The 19,396-nt window shown below is 40.0% G+C and overlaps 1 protein-coding gene across 3 annotated transcripts in view; it reads left to right on the forward strand.

Moving 5' to 3' along the window:
* Nucleotides 1–19,396, forward strand: part of MDGA2 (MAM domain containing glycosylphosphatidylinositol anchor 2) — a 584,772-nt gene that overhangs the window by 306,260 nt on the left and 259,116 nt on the right. For all 3 annotated transcript variants that reach the window (XM_087952463.1, XM_087952462.1, XM_087952461.1), the window contains exon 5: nt 4,959–5,091. In XM_087952463.1, coding sequence (XP_087808589.1) covers nt 5,061–5,091 — 31 coding nt within the window. In that variant the 5' untranslated portion in view covers nt 4,959–5,060. The remainder of the gene's footprint in view (nt 1–4,958; nt 5,092–19,396) is intronic.

Consider the following 19,396-nt stretch of genomic DNA (forward strand, 5'->3'; position numbering starts at 1 on the left):
CTTTTCCTTGCCTGTGCCCCTGCTGGTTTCCTCTTGTACAGCCATAGCTCCATTGTGACCAAACATTGTGCTCACAGCTGCATTGTAGTTGGTTAAGAAAGCAGTGGCATACAAAATAATCTTTGCCTACTGAGGCAGATAGAATTTCTAGCACTGACTCACCTGCCCTTTCTCCTCCCAGTGATCAAACAGAAAAGAGAGAACTTCCCTGTAAACACCTTTTCACCTCCCAATTCCTGTCATACCCCTGTCAGAGTCTAAATCGGAGGAGGAAGATGAAGAGCTGACAGGGAGTGGGAGTGTGGCTCCTTTGGCTGTGGAGGAAACTGGAGAAGGGCAAAGTCCAGCTGGGCAGGGCAAGGAGGGGTAGAACAAGGGAGAGGGAGTTCAGAGGAAGACCCAGGCCCACCCCCTCTTCATCCTAGGGTATGCCGGGAGGAACCAAAAAGAGAGCAACGTGGGTTGTGTGGCTTACGAGGGAGGAAAGGGCCCCGATTCTCTTCATTAGGCACACCTGGGAAGAGTGTTTAAAAGAGATGCAAGCTGAGAGCAGCAGTTTCTGGGAACAAACTTGAGTTTATCTTGTGTTGACTTTGGTTATCTGCATTCCTGGCATCCTCCCAACTAGGTTGAATTACTGCTGTTCCTTCACATCTGGAATTCCTTCTCTTGCCCTACTGGACTAATTACCTAATCTTGCCTTAATTGGACTTATAGTTACAGTTTTTGTTGACAACATTTTGGACTTGATTCGCTGCAGCCAAAGGCTGTTCCTGGGAGAGTTTTTCTCTAGCCCAGAAGGTAACCAGGACATTGGGGGCAAAGTTGGAGCTAATAAAGGGACTCCTAGTGATTATCTGACTGTGTTGCCTTTGTACCATGCCCCGGGTTATCACAATTCCTTTCTACAGTGTCAGAGCACAACTTAGCTTATGAACATCCTTCCTTCCTTCCAATCCTATCTTATAGAACCAGATGCTCCCTATCCTATTCAGTCATCATGCACACCCCCAGCCTAAGGTGAATCTGTGCACCACAATAGTCAAGAAACAGGCACAGGTCCTCCATATACCAGATCTATTTTATTCAGAACAATTAACTGGTGGAACAACTTGCCTCCAGAAGTTGTAAATGCTCTAACACTGGAAGTTTTTAAGAAGAGATTGGATAACCATTTGTCTGAAATGGTATGTGAGCAGGGGGGTTGGACTAGAAGACCTCCAATGTCCTTTCCAACTCTGTTATTCTATAAGTCTTTTATTTATTTAAGAAAATTTAATGGTTGCCCAATGACTCTCAATGACTTCAGAGTTACCTTACCTGAATTCACCAAAATCACTCCCCATTTTAAAAACTTGCAGGATGTGGTGGGGCTGTATCAATAATTCCTGTATACTGTATCAATAATTCCTCTGCTTAAAAGATTAATATCCAAGTGAAATAACTAATAACCAAATCTTGGAATCTGGGACTTGTATTGAGCTGTATGTGACTTGAGACTGAAATCAAAGTTGTAAAATTAACCGAGACTGATTGTATTAGATTTTGAATTGCCTGGATACTAACTTCAGGTGTTTGTCTTTTCTCCTAATCAAAAACCCACTAAACCTTTTGTGCAGACAGCAGTAACTGCATTACTGTACAAAAAAGAGTTTACATCAGGGAAGTGTTCGTTCCAGCCTACACTGGAAAAATTAGTGTTAGGAGGAATGATTGTGGAAGAAATTTGCATTTAAAACAAGTTCCCAGGCATTTTACATTAAAAGCTACATAAATCAGGGGACTGTGTGTCCGAAGCAATTTACAAATATAAATGAATACAGATTGTTTCTGTCGATTAAAGGAAGAAAAAAAAACATTAAAAACCCCAGTGGAGTGAATTACCTCCTTTCCAATGCAAGCATAAAAAATGGGCTAGGTTTTTACTGGCCTGCATATATCATGTGATAAAACCTTATTTTGAGTACAAAAAGTTCTCAGTATAAGAATAGAGCAGCATCATTCTTTTGGCCTACTAAATAAAAATTCTGGCTTCAACTTCATGCCATTTCTAGATTCTCCTCTCAACCAGTGGGCCGGGGACCACTGGTGGTCGAGAAAAATTTGGTGGTCCACAGAGAAATGTCACCCCCAAAGCACCCCCCAAAGCAATTAATCCAGGCTGTGCAGGAACACATGGCTGTGCCGCCTGCATAGCATGGGAACACAAGGCTTACGTCGCTTGCATTGCAAACAACGTGAGGTAGTAAGAGGAGGGGGAAAGGGTGGAGGGGGGAACTTGCCCCACTCACCCCACGCATTTCACCTGGCCATTGGGCTGCTTCTTTCCATTTCTTTCTTCCTCTACTTTTGGCTGCACACAAAGAAAACAGCAAAAGTCTTTCTTTCTATCCCCCAAACTCCGCCAGAAATTAGTCTTTGGGACCCTGCAAGGCATCCTGTTCCAAGAGGCTGTGCCGGCGCAACAAGTCTCACAAAGACTCATTTTTGGCAGAGTTTGGGGGAGAGAAAGAAAGACTTCTGCTGCTTTCCTTGCATGAAGCCAAAAGTCTCTCTCTATATATCTCTCTCCCCCTCTGAGAATGGAGCTGGAGACGGTATCCTGCAATCCCAAATAAAGAATAATCAATTGGTAGGAAAACAGGGTGGGGAATTTTCCTGCAGACTTTTTTGGGATTTTCTGGTCCACGAGATTTAATATTATGAGTTTAGTAGTTCCTGAGGTCCAAAAGGTTGGCAACCCCTGCTCTAGATCTCATTATAGCTTGTTATATTTCCAACAAAAAACACACCCTTGTATTCCTGAACAGCTACAACTTCCGGAACAACAACTCCCATCTTCCTACCTTCCAGAATGGTACATTACATTGTACATCTGTACTCACAATCTGAGATCACTGTCCCCTCTTCTTGCTTTATCACTTCTTGCTGGTCATTAAAGCACACTTTTGCAACACATACCTCAGGTGTTCTTCACTCTCGCAGTAGAATTTCTCTGGTAGCTTTTCGTTTTCAAAGACCTTATAGCTTCTTTCTCTGGTATCATATAAGTTGGGGTGATGCCATTCTGCATAGCATTAGTCATGGTCAGAAGAAATTAACTTCATATTAAACTTATCTGTAACAGTCTACAACAGGGGTGTCAAACTGGTGGCCTGTGGACCGGATGCATCATGCACACTCTGACTCTGCAAACGCAAAAAACCATTGCAATACATCATGTGATGCAATCGAGTTTAACACCCATGGTCTACAATATACTCTACAACTAGATAGATAGATAGATAGATAGATAGATAGATAGATAGATAGATAGATAGATAGATAGATAGATAGATAGATAGACAGACAGATGTAGATGTGTGTGTATACACACACACGTATGTATGTATGTATGTTGCTCAATCTTCTGCCCTAAATTAAGAAGCATCCAGTCCATTCATGCATTTAAAAAAAGATTAAAAGTTTGACTTGATTCTGCTGAACCTGTGGCCCACATTTTAAATATTGTAGTTGTATTTTTGTTTTTCCAAATACTTGCTGTAAAACTGGCTTAGCAGAAGCAGTGTCCTGGAATCATGGCCTGAAAGGCTTCCACATTCCCTATTGGTTGGCAAGAAGGCTGACAATTACACTGAAGAAAGGTGATTTCTGGCCCTGGGAACTTTGAAATCAATACCCATAAGTCTTAACTGTAGCAGATATTTTGGGAACTAGAATTTATCAGGGCAAGGATTCTGGAAATGTAAATAACCAACTGCTACCTAACTCTAAATATTACAAGTATAAAGCACGGTTTCTCTTGTGTGAGGTTTGCACAGCCTTAGAAGTGTTTCCAGTTTAGTCTTAATGTACAATGAAGATTTCTTATTACCTTCTTATTACCTATGCTATATCAAATGTCTCAAAAACTGCTATAAAGTATAAGACATCCAAGAGGGAAGCTAAGCTATATTCCATTAAGATACTGAGTGGTTTGTTTCCTTTGGGTTGTTTAAGTGATTTGTTTTCTTTTGGATTAAACATTGAGTCATTGTTTCTAAATAATTATTTCTGGTTTAGGCTCAGGTGTGAAACAAAATATTATGATTTGGCTAAAAAGCCATAATAAAAGCAAATCATTGTTTAATGTGATGTTAAATTCCACTGCCTTGTTTGAATCCAGTAACCTTCTCTCTCTTATTCAATGCAGCATTTTTAAAGGAAGGGAAATTGAAATAGGAAAAGGGACTTAATAAGGAAAGGAAGGACATTTGCAGTACTGATGTCCCTTTGAGTAGACTACCTTTCCCAAAACTTCAGTTAGAGCAAGCAAGAAAAATAATCTCTGCTTGGAAATAAAATAATCGAGCCAATAAATATTTTGATTGGAGAATTTAAGGCAGTGTTTTTCAACTTTTAAGATGTGTGAACTTCAACTTTCAGAATTCCCAAGTCATAATGGGGAAGTGCAGAGGTGGTATTCACCCGGTTCTGACCAGTTCTGGAAAAAACGGTAGTGGAGATTGGGGTGGGGAGGGAATGGGGATTTTACAGTATCCTTCCCCTGGATTGGGATGGAAATGGGAATTTTACAGTATCCTTCCCCTGCCATGCCACCAAGCCATATCACGCCCATCAAGCCACGTCCTGTAGTAAAATAATTTGAATACCACCACTGGAGAAGTGTGGGAGTTGAAGTCCATCTTAAAAGTTGCCAAGTTTGAAAAACACTGCAGTAAGTAATTGTCCCAAAGCTTGAGGCCCACAAGATATGTTGCCCTTCCATTCCCTTGTCAGTGAGAGATGCCTTGAGTAGCAGTTTCAACACATCTGGAAAACATCTGCTAAATTGGAGAAAGTTTCAACACAACTATCCTTTAGAATAGATTGCCCTCCTGTATTATCCTGCATGTTCTTTCTTTTAATTATAATAGTGATCTTGGCCCTGTGATAAATGTTTCTTCTGCTGGATGCAGGGTGAAACCAAGATTCTGAAGTTGAAGAATCTTCGACCTCAGGACTACGCCAACTACAGCTGCATTGCATCAGTCAGGAACGTCTGCAATATTTCTGACAAAATGATATCATTCCGTCTTTCCAACAAAACAGGTATTTTGGGCCTTTTCCCCCTCTCCTGTGTACTGAACCTTTTTTGGGAAGAGGGTGGTATAAAAAACATTAATAAATGATGCTGGCATATCTCTATTGCATTGCATTTCCCTGTTACAGACTGGTTCTTATTCAATCATTTGTATTGCATATATAATAATGACAATACTATAATAATGGTAATATGTCAGGACTGGAGCCTTGACTATGACGTTGAGTCTGACATCTTCCTCAGTTGCTGTGTATTTTAGATTTTGTATTTCTGATGAGAAATCGTTTTAATTTATTTTAAGACTGTTCACTGCCCAGAATCATTTATTGAAATGAGCATCCCTATAAATTGAATAAGTAAATAAAATACTGTGCACCTTAATAAACTTCTGAAGTGTGTTATTATTGTAAGATATCTTAACTAATACTTCTCCCATGCTACCTTTTCTACTGCTACCTATTCATTCTCTATCTCAGTGTTCCTCAACCTTGGACTTCAGTTCCCAGAATTATCCAGCCAATATACTGTATCTATCATCCATTCATCTGTATCTGACTTTATTCACATTTACTTTTGGAGGATGGAGCCATCTAATGCTATTACAACTGTCTCTGTATGTGATCAGGGTTATAGTTAGGTGTCCTTTTCAAACATGATTTTAGGACAGATATTAGGATTCCTTGCAAATTCCTGGGATGGGAAGGGAAGGGGTGGGATGGGATCAGAAGGAGATCTAGGATGATGACCAAAATGTCTGGATTAGAACTATAAACTCAGTTCAGTTGAGAGTTGGGGGAACATTGAAGAACATTCCGCAAGATGAATGTTGTGTTTCATTCAATGCAACAACAAAGGGGAGTCTCTACAATGTCCTCTGTGGGACATCATTCTTGTGTTAAATTATATTTCCCGTAAGAAGCTACATGCAGTGACATAACTCTGAGCCCTGATGGTGCAGTTGTTAGAATGCAATATTGAAAGCTTACTCTGCCCACAGTCTGGAGTTCAGTTCTGATGGAGATTGAGGTTGATTCAGCCTTCCATCCTTTCATGGTCAATAAAATGAATACCCAGATTCTTGGAGGCAATATGGTGACATTGTAAATTGCTTAGAGAATGCTATCAAATACTATGGAGCAGTATGTAAATGATACTGCTATTTTTCCCTTCATGCTTCAGTTGATCCCAAAATCGTGAGTTGAAGATTTTCAAGAAAATATTGGACAACCCCTTGTCCAGCATATTATAAAGACTCCTGTTTGGGGCAGGAAGTTGGATTATAAGACCTTCAAGGTCACTTTCAACTCTTTGGGAATAACCTTTCCTCTCGTATTTTTTGGATAAATTGTTCTGATAAAGCTGGAGATAACAGGATTTATTTGTTATAGGGCAGAAAAATAATGTATCTTCTTGCTTAGTATTAAGTTTATCATTCCATTTTTACCTGAAAATTAATTTGTAAATAATTGCTTTATATGGCATGTACCAACTAAAAATGAAATTTAATTACATTGCTCTCAGAGGAACAATATGTATCCAAGAAGTACCAAACAAAAGCGCACTTTTGCTAGAAATACTCATAGAATCTTCCTGACTAATGAATTAATTGTGATGTAAATAATTAAATCAAGTCTGCCTAACTAGTAATATAAATCACCCTGATTTGTTGTGGTAGCTGTTGCTATTTAGTTCAATTGTATTACATGTTCTGTCTTCTTGTGCCATTAAATTTCTATGTCTATAAGGAAGTTGATATGAAAATCACTTTTTCTTACCATTCCTATTGCTACCACCATCACCACTAAGCTATTTCTAACAGCTCTTCAGGGTCCAGCCAGAAATAAATAACCAAAAGTCTAGGGAGATTCTAAGTCATCCAGGATATGGTTGTCACAAAGGTGCTTTTTTCAGGAGGCAACTGGACTTTCTGTTTTTTCTTTGAAGTTGTTTTGCTTCTCATCCAAGAAGCTTCTTCAGTCCAAAAATAAAAGTGATGTCTCTTGAGATGGCTTTGATTCAGACCACATGGAGTCCTGAATAGCATATATTAAATAATCTAATTAGCAAATTCATCTCACTTTCCCTAGCTCTTTATTGTAATCCAGCCAAAGTTAACTGATACAAAATGTTTTCTTTGGAAAAGATGGGATGTTCAAAACATGAATCATCAGTCAAACTTACCACATGCTCCCTTCCACCAACCCCTCCCATCCTCTTTCTTAAAAAGACCCTTTTTTCATTCAATGAAAAGGAAGGAATGTTTTGTTAATAAGCAGTTATAAAGTTGAATATTAATCTGGGTTAAATAAAAGTATATTTTGTTTTGGGATGGATTGAACTCCTGATTTGATAAACATGTTGATTTCGAAGTGACAGTACAAGAAATGGTTTCCAACTTTGTCTTTGAGTTGTTGTTTTTTAACCTTCCCAATGTGATGTACATACCTTGAATTTTGCTAGTAGTCTCCCATCTTGTTTAACTGTTTAAAATCAGAAGTTCATAAAAGTCAATACTTTTAGAAGAGAATGGCCATCAGGTTACCAGCTGACATAAATGCAGAAAAGGCACCCAAAACAACTAAAAAAGGAAGCTGTCAGGAGAAACTTTTTATGAGTTTCCGACTTTGTGCCTAAGGTGAGGTTTGGAAGTTTATTTGGGTTTCGCATAGTACAGATTGCACATTGGCTTTGCCAGAAAATTATTCTCTCTGGATTTCTTTGTACTGTCAGAAAAACAAAGGTACTGTAGGAAATCTTCCAACTTGGAAGGCTCCAGTCAGGATCTAAAGCTGGTTAGGGGAGAATATATAACACAAAACCTACCTGATTTATATTTTGGGAACTGATTCCTAGTGAGTACATAATTCAAATACAGGTAGTCGGTCCTCAACATATGACCACAATTGAGCCCAGAATTTATGTTCTTAAAATGAGAAATTTGTTAAGTGAGCTTTGCCCCATTTTACAACTTTTTTGCCACATTTGTTAAGTGAATCATTGCAGTTATTAAATTAGTAACACGGTTGTTAAGTGAATCTGGTTTCCCTATTGACTTTGCTTGTCAGAAGGTCACAGTGTCTGCGTTCCAGCAACACTCCATTCCACCCAATAACTCCGAGATAGACATATCTCAAAGGTTCCTTTTTATTTGGATAGTAACTGGCACAACTGTGGAATCCCAAATCTGAAAGTTCCAGGCTTCCTTACAATAAGTAAAAACTACAAAATCCATCCCCTGAACCCATCATCCATCACATGGCCCAATCACCATCCGTCCCCAGTTAATACTTCCTCTCAGTTATGGGCAACACAACCTGACGTCAGAAAAAGAATGTTATTATGTCTAACTAGATATACTCCAATATATTCCCCCCTGCCACTTTCCCCAGACTCAGATGTGGCAGCGTGGGAGCACCTGATCTAAGTATGGCTTTCAAAGCTGACACACAGAAGATAAACCCATGATCCCTGGTCACTGCAACCTTCATAAATATGAGCCAGTTTGCAAGCATACAAATGTAAATCACGTGACCATGAGGATGCTGCAATGGTCATAAGTACTTATACCTATTATCTTGTAAGCGATTGACAAATCAAAATCAAAATATCTAACTACTGCCTAACTCAGGGGTCCCCAAATTTGGCAACTTTAAGACTTGTGGACTTCAACTCCCAGAATTCTGGGAGTTGAAGTCCACAAGTGTTAAAGTTGCCAAGTTTGGAGATCTCTAGCCTAACTACTGCCCGCTGCCTAACTATTATCCTTTGGATTTTGTTAAGAGCCAGAATTCACTTCATTTAGCATTCATTTACTCCATTGACCAACAAGGCACATGTGCGAAGAATCAATCTAGCAAATATGTAATGATTTGTGATAGTGTGGCAGATTTCCCAGTGCCAGCACCATATGCTATTCACTGAAATCCACATATTAAGCTTCAGCCTTGATTTGGAAGCTCAGAGTAGACTTTTTCTTCTGACTGTTTATGTTAGACTCACATATCAGGCCTCATTTCTAAGGCACAGTGTGTCTCACCTTCATCTATCATCTGTCATGTTTCTGCAAATACAAGAATCAGAAAACACATTACTTCCAGGCTTCTGCCATTTCAAGGAAGGAAAATTTATTGTCTTAAATAGTCCCTTACCAAGGATTGTCTTCCAATGTGTGTCTGCTTCTCTTTTTGCATAGTAAGAATGCATATGAATGCTAAATGATGAAAACCATCTATCCATTTTTGGTCATTCATATTCTAACCATTAGCAGTATGCCACAATTCTTCAAGGGAAGAAGGTGTGCTCTACTTTATTTATTGTATGAAAGCATGATGTGGGTATGCAACATAAACATCAGTTGTTTTCTAATGTCAAGATTCTCTGGATTAATCAGAAAAAAACAATTAAGCAGATGCCCTCAGAAACAAATCAGACATAATGGAGCTTTACAACACTAAACAGAGATGTAATTGGATTCATTTACACCTACCTAATTCACCAGGATCAGCTCCAGCATAGCTATATTTACAAGACAACCATCCGCCCTGTTGCACTGTATGGCACTGAAATGCTGGGCAGCAACAACAGGGATCAAAAGCTATCTCCATGCCACGGAAATGCAAATGCTCTGTTGGATATCGGGCATCTCCCTTCTTGACCCCATCAGAAATGACACTGTTTGACAACATTTTGGTGTGGCACCAATTATAGAGAAGATGAGAGAAGGCCAGCTCTGCTGATATGGACATGTCCTGAGAGCAGCACCTTCCACCATTGTCAAGACTGCCTACCAAGTAGAAGTTGATGGCTAGTGACCTCGCAGGCACCCAAAATAGAGATGGCAAGACACCATCAGCAAAGACATGCAACCCATGGGCCTGCACCCTGCAGCTGACCATGCAAAATGGTGTTCAATGATACCAAAAGTGGACCCTGCACTTATGGGAATACGCTAGTAGGAAGAAGAAGAAGGAGCTGCAGTGTTGTTACAGCTGTTGGGCTTGACTTTAAGTTACAATTATCAGTGGTCCAAGAATGATCAGTGGCCCAAGAATGATCCAGCAACATTACTATAAAAGTTATTTTTTTTCTCAGTTTCTGATATATTTTCTATTCTGAACTGTTTTGTCCTGTTTCTCTATAATTTTTATGCCCTTTTATAATAACCCTGCATAACAGAAATCTACCTTTCTGAATACTTGCTGTTTTGTCCACATATTAAAATGAGATAGATGAATTGGCCAAAAGGAGATAGATGATTTGGCCATATTGATCATGAATATACTTTTAAAAAGTTGTGTTTAAACTATGGCCCATGAACCATATGCCGCCCTGGACAGCTAGCAATGCAGTTCCACAAGATCATAAACATTTAACATTATTATGTGATATAAATGCATTAACTGTACTATATATTTTATAAGTGGCCCAAGACAATTTATCTTCACTCATGTGGCCCAGGCGAGCCAAAAGTTTGGACACCCATGCTTGAAATATAGCTATTTAATTATATCACAAATATTTGCAGAAGGAAAGTATCGCCTATCACTTGAAGGTTTTTGATGTAGCGTAGTGTGAGGGCACAGAAGGTTACAGTAGCTAAAGCAAGAGTTTGCACCTTATGGGATTCTGTCAACATTGGCCTAGAAATTCTGGGAATTATAGTTCATCAGCTTCTAGATTATCATAGGTTGCCCTTCTTCTTCTTCTTCTTCTTCTTCTTCTTCTTCTTCTTCTTTCTTCTTCTTCTTCTTCTTCTTCTTCTTCTTCTTCTTCTTCTTCTTCTTCTTCTTCTTCTTCTTCTTCTTCTTCTTCTTCTTCTTCTTCTTCTTCTTCTTCTTCTTCTTCTTCTTCTTCTTCTTCTCTCCTCCTCCTCCTCCTCCTCCTCCTCCTCCTCCTCCTCCTCCTCCTCCTCCTCTTCCTCCTCCTCCTCCTCCTCCTTCTCCTTCTTCTTCTGACTTTGCCCACAGTCAACCATCCATCCTTCTGAAGTTGGTAAAATAAGAACCCAGATTGTTGGGGGCAATAGGCTGACACTGTAAACCACCTAAAGAGTGCTGCAAAACACTATAGGGCAATATATAAGTCTAAGTGCTATTGCTATGGCTATTATTAACTGCTTCAGAGGAAGTATAAATGGAAAAACATTGATTTCCTGGTCAATGTAGGCTAAAAGCAAGTGGCGGCTGCTGTAGCTTTAATCATGTATTCAGAATGGGCTAATCATTTCAGAATAAGAGCAGAAGAGGTGAGCTGCCTAGTGATGTCACATGTGGATCAGGATTCCAAAGCTGAAGAAAGTAGACCAATGCTAGACCCCTTTAGAAGGAAGCCCTATATGTGATAGAAATATGGTTGCAAAACCAAAGTGGAAACAGAAAAAGAGGTTCTTTTCTTGGGAATCTAATTAGGGAAATGAAAATTATGATAATGGAGAATGCCACAGTTATTAAGTGAATCACTGCAGTTGTTAACTTAGTAACACAGTTGTTAAGTAAATTCTGCTTCCCCATTGACTTTGCTGGTCAGAAAATCACAAAAGTGGATCACATGACCCCCGGACACTGCAACTGTCATAAATATGAGTCAGCTGCCAAACATCTGAATTTTGGTCACGTGATTGCCTGAATGCTGCAAAGGACATAAGTGTGAAAAACAATCATGTCACTTTTTGACGCCATTGCAACTTTGGACAGTCACTAAATTAAATGTCATGCCCCTGTTGGAATCTGAATCCAAGGAGGAAGATGACCAGCTGACAGGGAGTGTGAGTGTGCCTCCGTTGGCTGTGGAGGAAACTGGGGAAGGACAAAGTCTGGCTGGGCAGAGCAGGTAGGGGGAGGTAGAACAAGGGAGAGGGAGTTCAGAGGAAGACCCAGGCCCACCCCCTCTTTATCCTATGGTATGCAGGGAGGAACGGAGAAGAGAGCAATGTGGGTTGCATGGCTTATGGGGGAGGAAAGGGCCCTGATTCCCTTCATTAGCCACAGCTGGAAAGAGAATTTAAAAGAGATGGATGCTGAGGGCGGCAGCTGCTGGGAACAAACATGAGTTTATCTTGTGTTGACTTTGGTTATCTTTGTTCCTGGCATTCTCCAAACCATATTGAGTTATTGCCGTGCCTTCACATTTGGAATTTTTGCTCCTGCCCTGCCAGACTACCTCATTTTGCCTTGATTGGACTTATAGTTACAGTTTTTGTTGACCACATTTTGGACTTGAATCCCTGCAGCCACAGGCTGTTCCTGGCAGAGTTTTTCTCCAGTCAGAAGGTAACCAGGACATTGGTGGCAAAGTTGGAGCTAGTAAAGGGACTCTTACTGATATCTGACTGTGTTGCCCTTGTGCCACGCCCTGGATCATCACATTAAACATGTTGTAAGTTGAGGACCATCTGTAATTGGTCCGAGATCACAAGAGCATTTAGAGGTCCTAAGACTACAAGCACAGCTTCTTGGAATGAAATGTTTCCTTCTCCTTATCTAAAACATTCCTGGGGTTTTAAAATCTCATGGCTATAGCAGCAAGATATGTTAAATGAATTGACAAAAACATTTTGTATCCTGGGAAGGTAGAAATGGATGGTTCTGACTTGCACTGTCTCATCTTGTTGTATTCAGTATTGGCTTCATTTCAACCCCTGCACAGATCACTTTCACAGATGAAATAAGAGTGATTTGCAACATGAAAGTTATCTGGATAAGACACAATAAAAAGATACTTTTAAAAAAAGAAAGTGTATTTGCTTGTTTGTAAAAAACATTGTACTTTTAAAATTGCTTAATAGTGTTTTTATAATGAAACAACAACAAAGAATACGCTTGTTTGGGTACAATTCTAGTATACATATTTTGAGACATTCTTTTCCTTCTGGAGGTACCTAGTCTGCAACAATCTTCCCTGTAGTAAATGTCAATTCATAAAGCATTCCTATGCCTGCTTTAGAGTTGCCATAAACAAGGGGGGAGGAAATCTGAAGGAGCAGTGTGGCAGTTTAAAACCAGAAGTACATTCCAGCACTTATCTTACAAAGATTGTAGCTAAGCTACCGGATCTTCTGCCTGCAAAAATCCTTAATTGGAGAATGTGATTGATGACACCCAGTCATGAAGGTACTTCACTGGAGAATCTGATTTATGACACACCCAGAGGGGAAGGGGGAAACAAGATCACAGGTGACTGTAAATTATGTATGCCAGAGTTGGCTTCATACAGGTTAATGCTGGACATGTTGCTCCTAATAAACCTTTTGGTTTCTTTTGAAGCTTGAGGCTCTTGATTTAATTAGGGCAATCACCAGAATCCTGACAGTAACTATTATGCTATGTACACATTTGTCTTGTCTTGTCTTGTCTTGTCTTTTCTTGTCCTTCCTTCCTTCCTTCCTTCCTTCCTTCCTTCCTTCCTTCCTTCCTTCCTTCCTTCCTTCCTTCCTCTCACTCTCCCTCCCTTTTCTCTTTGTCTTTGAAGATGTGTCTGCTATCAAGTGTAAAAATGGTGGCATATATATTTTCTTTTGGTTTTTCCTGCATAGACGAGATATTTTAACTTGTGACCATCATCTTATCCTTCCTTACTAGAAAGTGTTCTTGAGATGATAGATGATTTTAATTGGATCTTTAGGGTCACTGGCTCTCAGTTGAGCTCTGCAAGCAAGATCTACAACATTTCTGCCCCTCTTGCCTTTACTGTGCTTAGCTGTTGTTTCATGTGAGAGTTTAACACTTGTTTTACAGAAGGGGATTGATGATAGTCCAGCAGCTTTGCAGACTAATAAAGTATTAATAAAATTTGTTAGTCCAAAAAAGTTTCACTAGACTCTTGTTAACACTTGTTTGAAAATACAATGCAGGTGAATTAAATACATTGCTCTTCTACTGAGATTGCAGTTGTTGTTGTGATGCTATGGATGAAAGATTCTGATAGGTTCCTTTAGGATGTGTGATCCCTTGAAAAGGGATGCCTTGTTCAATGAACATGTGCCACAAACAATCTTTCTCTCTTTGCTATCCAGATTGAAAAAGTTGTCCTGGCTTTCACTCTCTTGATTCAGGTTCAAAATATTTAATCAAAATTTTCTTCTTAAAAAAGGGTAGAAGATCACCCACTAGTGATGCTTTAAAGAATTGTTTAATATAGTTTGAGCAGTATGTCCATACAGATGTATTGTTTGTGTATGGCTGTACAATGGAGACATTATTTCTTCAAGCAACAAGAAGTTGCTTAGCTCTGAAACTCTTTTAATTCTCAGTTAAGGAATATATATATATATATATATATATATATATATATATATATATATATATATATATATATATATATATATATATATATATATATATATATGTTTTCTGAGGTTCTCACGGGTATTTGTATGTGGATCTTTGGTTATTCGGGTTTTCTCCTGCGTAAGATTGGAAGTATCTAGGCAACGTTTCGATGAAGTCTCATTCATCATCTTCAGGCTTCTGTCTTCAGCTCTGTGCTTCTCAGAGTGATGTGAGCTTGCAGCTGCTTCTTCCTTTTAACTGCTAGTGGGGTGTGACTTGATTGGGTGGGGGCTTGGCTGTGTTCTGATTGGGTGGGGGTGTGTTCTCATTGGTTGGGGGTTTGGCTGTGTTCTGATTGGTTGGGGGGTTGGCCATGTTCTGATTGGCTGGAGGTGTGTTCTGTTCAAGTGGGGGCTTGGTTGTGCTCAGGTTGGTCTTAGTTACTGGGGGATTTGAGCTGGTGAGCTGTGATCTTGCTGTTTGGCTTCGAGTTCGTGGTCGTGCTGCATCTTCATGGTGGAGGTCAGTTCGCTTCATGTATGGCTCAGAGGGGTTTGAAGTGGGTAGTGATGCAGCTGCAGTGCGGCTTCTGGTCTGTGGTCGTGTCTCATCTTCTGTGTGGGTGTGAGTCTGCTTTTTACGTGGAAGTGTGGTGGTGGCGGCATCTTGTGTGGCCCTCGTGGGTGTGGGCCTTTAGTGCAGCTTGGCTTCGGGTAAATGGACGGCTATCATTAGTTAAACACCTGGCAAACACCTGGGCACAAACAGATCCCCCCTGATACTTCCAGCTCAAACACATCCCAACCAGGCACCCAGATGAAACCCAGCTTCCTAACTAAAGGCCTCCAATAAAGCAACACAATGCTGCCAGCCAATCAAGATACAAAAAGAGCCAAAAAACAGACAGAAGATATTAGAGACACCAATCAAGCAGAACACAGCAAACTCCGAGACCAATAAACACAGACCAAGACTCCCAACCAATCAGGATGAAGAAAAAACCATTCTGGCACAGCAATAGGCTGCCCCAAATTTAAATCTGAAACCACTGTAAAAGTCTGACTCACAGACGGACACAATACAGAAGCCTGATGATGGCAGATGAGATTCTGCTGAAACGTTGCTACAACTTTAAAAGCACCACTACTATGACGTGGGAAAATACCCGAACAAAGCTGAAGGCCATATATATATACATATATATTTAAAAATATATATATATATATATATATATATATATATATATATATATATATATATATATATATATATATATATATATATATTTTTAAATAAGGAGAATAAAATGTATTATTACTAGGGAGAAAAAAATAAACAAATAAACAAATTACTGACATACCCATCCTTTAATTGGCAAGGAAATGTGTCATTTAACTGTTGACTGTTGGCTTAGTTCTCATTCATGTCTGATATGGTAATCTCCATCTCTCTCAAAAGGAAACTTTTCCTTTCAAAAGGAGACATGCTAGGATATCCCATTCTTGTTTCTGAGCCCAAGAGAAAGTAGGAGAAAGTAAGGGGGATCCTATATCATAGCCGTCTGCAACTAGATTTCTCCAAATGTATTGTGAATTAAAAGAAAATATAATGTCATATGAGAATTCAGGGATACAAAGACATCTAGGAGCATGGATAAGGACACCACAGAAGTAGTAAAATATATTTCAAGTATCCACTGAAAAAAGTTTGAACATTATTTATATATTGATTCCAGTCCTGACATTTCTGCTTCTTTAGATTTTCAATACTTTATCAATAAAGGCTTCCTAGAATGTAATTCCTTGGAAATTATATGTACCTCTTGAATCTTCTGTGCCCTTTTACTGGAGAATTATACTTTCCAATAACCTCTGTGCTTATGTAACAAAATCAGAGGAAAAATTAAGGAATAGTGTTCGATGGCTCAGTGCTTAAAGACACTAAGCTTGTCAGCTAGAAATCTGACAGACCAGGTTTGAGACCCAAGAGCTAGGTGATGGGGTGAGCTCCCATTCCTTGACCCAGCTCCTGCCAACTTAGCAGTTCAAAAGAATGAAAATGAAAGTAGATAAATAGGTACCACTTTGGTGGGAAGGTTCCACCAGCATGAGAGAGCCAACGTTGTCTGAAGACTATACACTATACATGGAGATGGGCACCATCTCTAGAGTCAGACATGACTGGACAGGGGAAACCCTGACCTTTACCTTTTGTGACTCTACATCAGAGGTCTCCAAACTTGGCAACTTTAAAACTTGTGGACTTCAACTCTCAGAATTCTCCAGCCAGCATAGCTGACTGGGGAATTCTCTGAGTTGAAGTCCACAAGTCTTAAAGTTGTCAAGTTTGGGGACCCCTGCTCTACATCAATATATACTGTATGTGGAGAGAGAGGGGGGAATGTATGTTTTAAAAAGTTTCACTTTTATTCATGTACAAGATTTTAGTGCAAACATAGCTTCTTTTTTAGAACAGCAGTACACATTTCTGTCTCTTTTTATCAAAATAAATGTACCTTGAGAATAAACATTTGGAAAACACATTAAAAAAACAACAACAACAAATTGGGTTCATCTTGAACGCGTTAAATGGGAAACAGTATGGAACTGACTTGCAAGAACAAGGGCAAAGATGTTACAAATCCAAACCACATTGCTTAACTGGATTGTACAGCACACTTAATTGACATTTACACTGTGTGATAAGCTTGAACGGATTTGTCCCTTTTAGGGATTCTGTGTCTATGTATATGGGCTTTTGTTTTTGGTGACCTACCCTATTTTTTGACCCGTTCACATTTGATACTTGGAATATATTCTGATAATGCAACAAATGGGTTTATTCGACAATCTGGTTTAACGTAAGGGTGCCAGCTCAGCTGTTTAGGCCTGCATTTGCTAACATGGCACAAATGATGTCTCTAGTGTCTTGTTGTTCTGTCACTCTCTTGACAGTTGCTCATGTAAAAATGAAGCGGGTCCCCACCCTGCCTCTTTTGATTGATGTCCAAGCTCACCCGTTAGCTCTACTGGGGAATCTTTCCAAACCTCTGAGGTCTCTGCTGCTAAGCTTCCTTTGCTTGATGTGCTGCTCAGCGGATGGCAGGTACTGGAGCGGGGGCAGTTCTTTGGCCTCTGCATATGCTCTGTGTCAGAGGCAATTACTGCTGGCATTAATAAGAGATCTGGTCTTCCGTCTGGCAAGTGAGAGGCATTGCACGGGGTCACGAACAGCAAGATGCTGTTCTTTTCTCTAACTGGTGCCATTGTTCTTCATTCATGGTGCCTTCCCCTCTGGGGAAGAAAATATGCTGGCCAAACATTGAGAAGCAAGAAATATGAGCAGTGGGCATCCTTCAGGGTTGTTGGACTTTAACTTTCACCATCCCTAAGTAACATGGTTTGCAGAAGAAGGCTAGCCTAAGCATACTTCCCACAAAAATAACCTTTGGGGAGCATCTTTAGCCCACACCCTCCTATCTATAATATGACAGTAAACATACCAGTCTCCTTTACCGGAATGGTGCACAAATGAGACAAAGTGACCATAGTGATTTATTATTATGGTTCGTCGCACAGTCAGCCAGATGTTCAGACTGGATTTGACATTTTTATCTAATTATTGAGTCCTTCCCAAGGGCCTGGGATAGGCAGAAGTGGACTATTGATACCATTAAAGGTGTGGATTTGGCATTTTTATCCACTTATTATGGTTTTTCACACAGACAGCCAGATGTTTAGGTTAGATTTGGCATTTTTATCCACCTAGCAAGTCCTTCCCAAGGACCTGAGATAGGCAGATGTGGATGTTTGATGGTGTTAATGGTGTTGCAGGATGTGAGCTCTTCTGAGTAAAGCTGTGTTTTGCAACTGACTGATGCTGATTTTGTTAATGCCGACGGTGTTCAAATGTTGTTCATGCTGTTTTGGGATTGTACCCAAGGCACCTATTGCTAAATATATTCCCTTTGCTGTCTTTTGCCACAGTCATTCTGTTTCTATTTGTAGATTCAGCAAACATACTGAAGGATTTCAGGGAAGGAACTTCAGAGGTCATTTAGTCTAGAGTATATTATAGATGCAGATAGTAGAATTTTTAGTCTGGCAAGACTTTGTCTATAGATGATGACAATGATGATGTTATCCATTCAGTTGTGTCCGACTCTTGGCAGTTCTATGGGCCAGGTCTCTCCATGTGATGTCTCTTTTGGACGACTCCTCTGACGCTTCCTCAGAGACCGACTTGAGGGGGGATTATATCATTCCTGGTACATCAGAAATTACTCACCCTGAACTGCTAGCAGAACAGGCTTCAGCTGGGGATAGCTTGCAGGCCAGTGAAGAAGAGGGGGAGGAGGTGCCTGCCATAGTGGATCTCAGAGCACACAGGGCAGAGAAGCGGAGGTCTACCAGATTGCTTATGAAAAGGCCTCGCCCCTCTTGATTGGCTGCACCAAGGGCTATTTAGCATGGTAGGCAGAAGGAGGCATTATTGGAAGCAACGTGTGTGGGTCATGGCTGTGTGCTCATTTGTGTTTCCTGAGATTTTGAATTATTATAACCCATGAGCTACCATTGATGTACTTTAAGCTTTGCCGGGGGGGCTTTATGTTTGTTTATTGGACTTACTGTTTGAGCAGCATGCTGTTTGTGTTATGGACTAATTGGCCATTGCCTGGAGAATTAATCTGGGTTTGCTCATGGCTGGCTTCAGTTGGGACAGTCATAAAGTCAGGTGAAGAGAACTCCTGGGGAAGACAAATAAAACCCTCCATAAACCACTCTGACATGTGAGTATGAGTAAGTGAGGCAGCACCCTCCACTTCTTCTGATCTTGCACTACGACTTTGATTTTTTTTCCTATGCTTTGGCTGGTATCAGCTTTGATAGTGTTCAGCCACCATATTGTTTGGTAGTCTGTTTTCCTTTTATCACTAACTCCTCCAAACATGATTGCTTTCTCCAGCGAATTTCCATGCATGGCATGGCCAAAATAAGTGAGACATAGTTTTGTTATTTGTCTTTCCAGTGATATATCTAGTTTTACG

The sequence above is a fragment of the Notechis scutatus genome, chromosome 1, assembly GCF_049901735.1.
Source record: "Notechis scutatus isolate UNSWTSFEM ecotype Mainland chromosome 1, rNotScu1.2, whole genome shotgun sequence".
NCBI lineage: Eukaryota > Metazoa > Chordata > Lepidosauria > Squamata > Elapidae > Notechis > Notechis scutatus.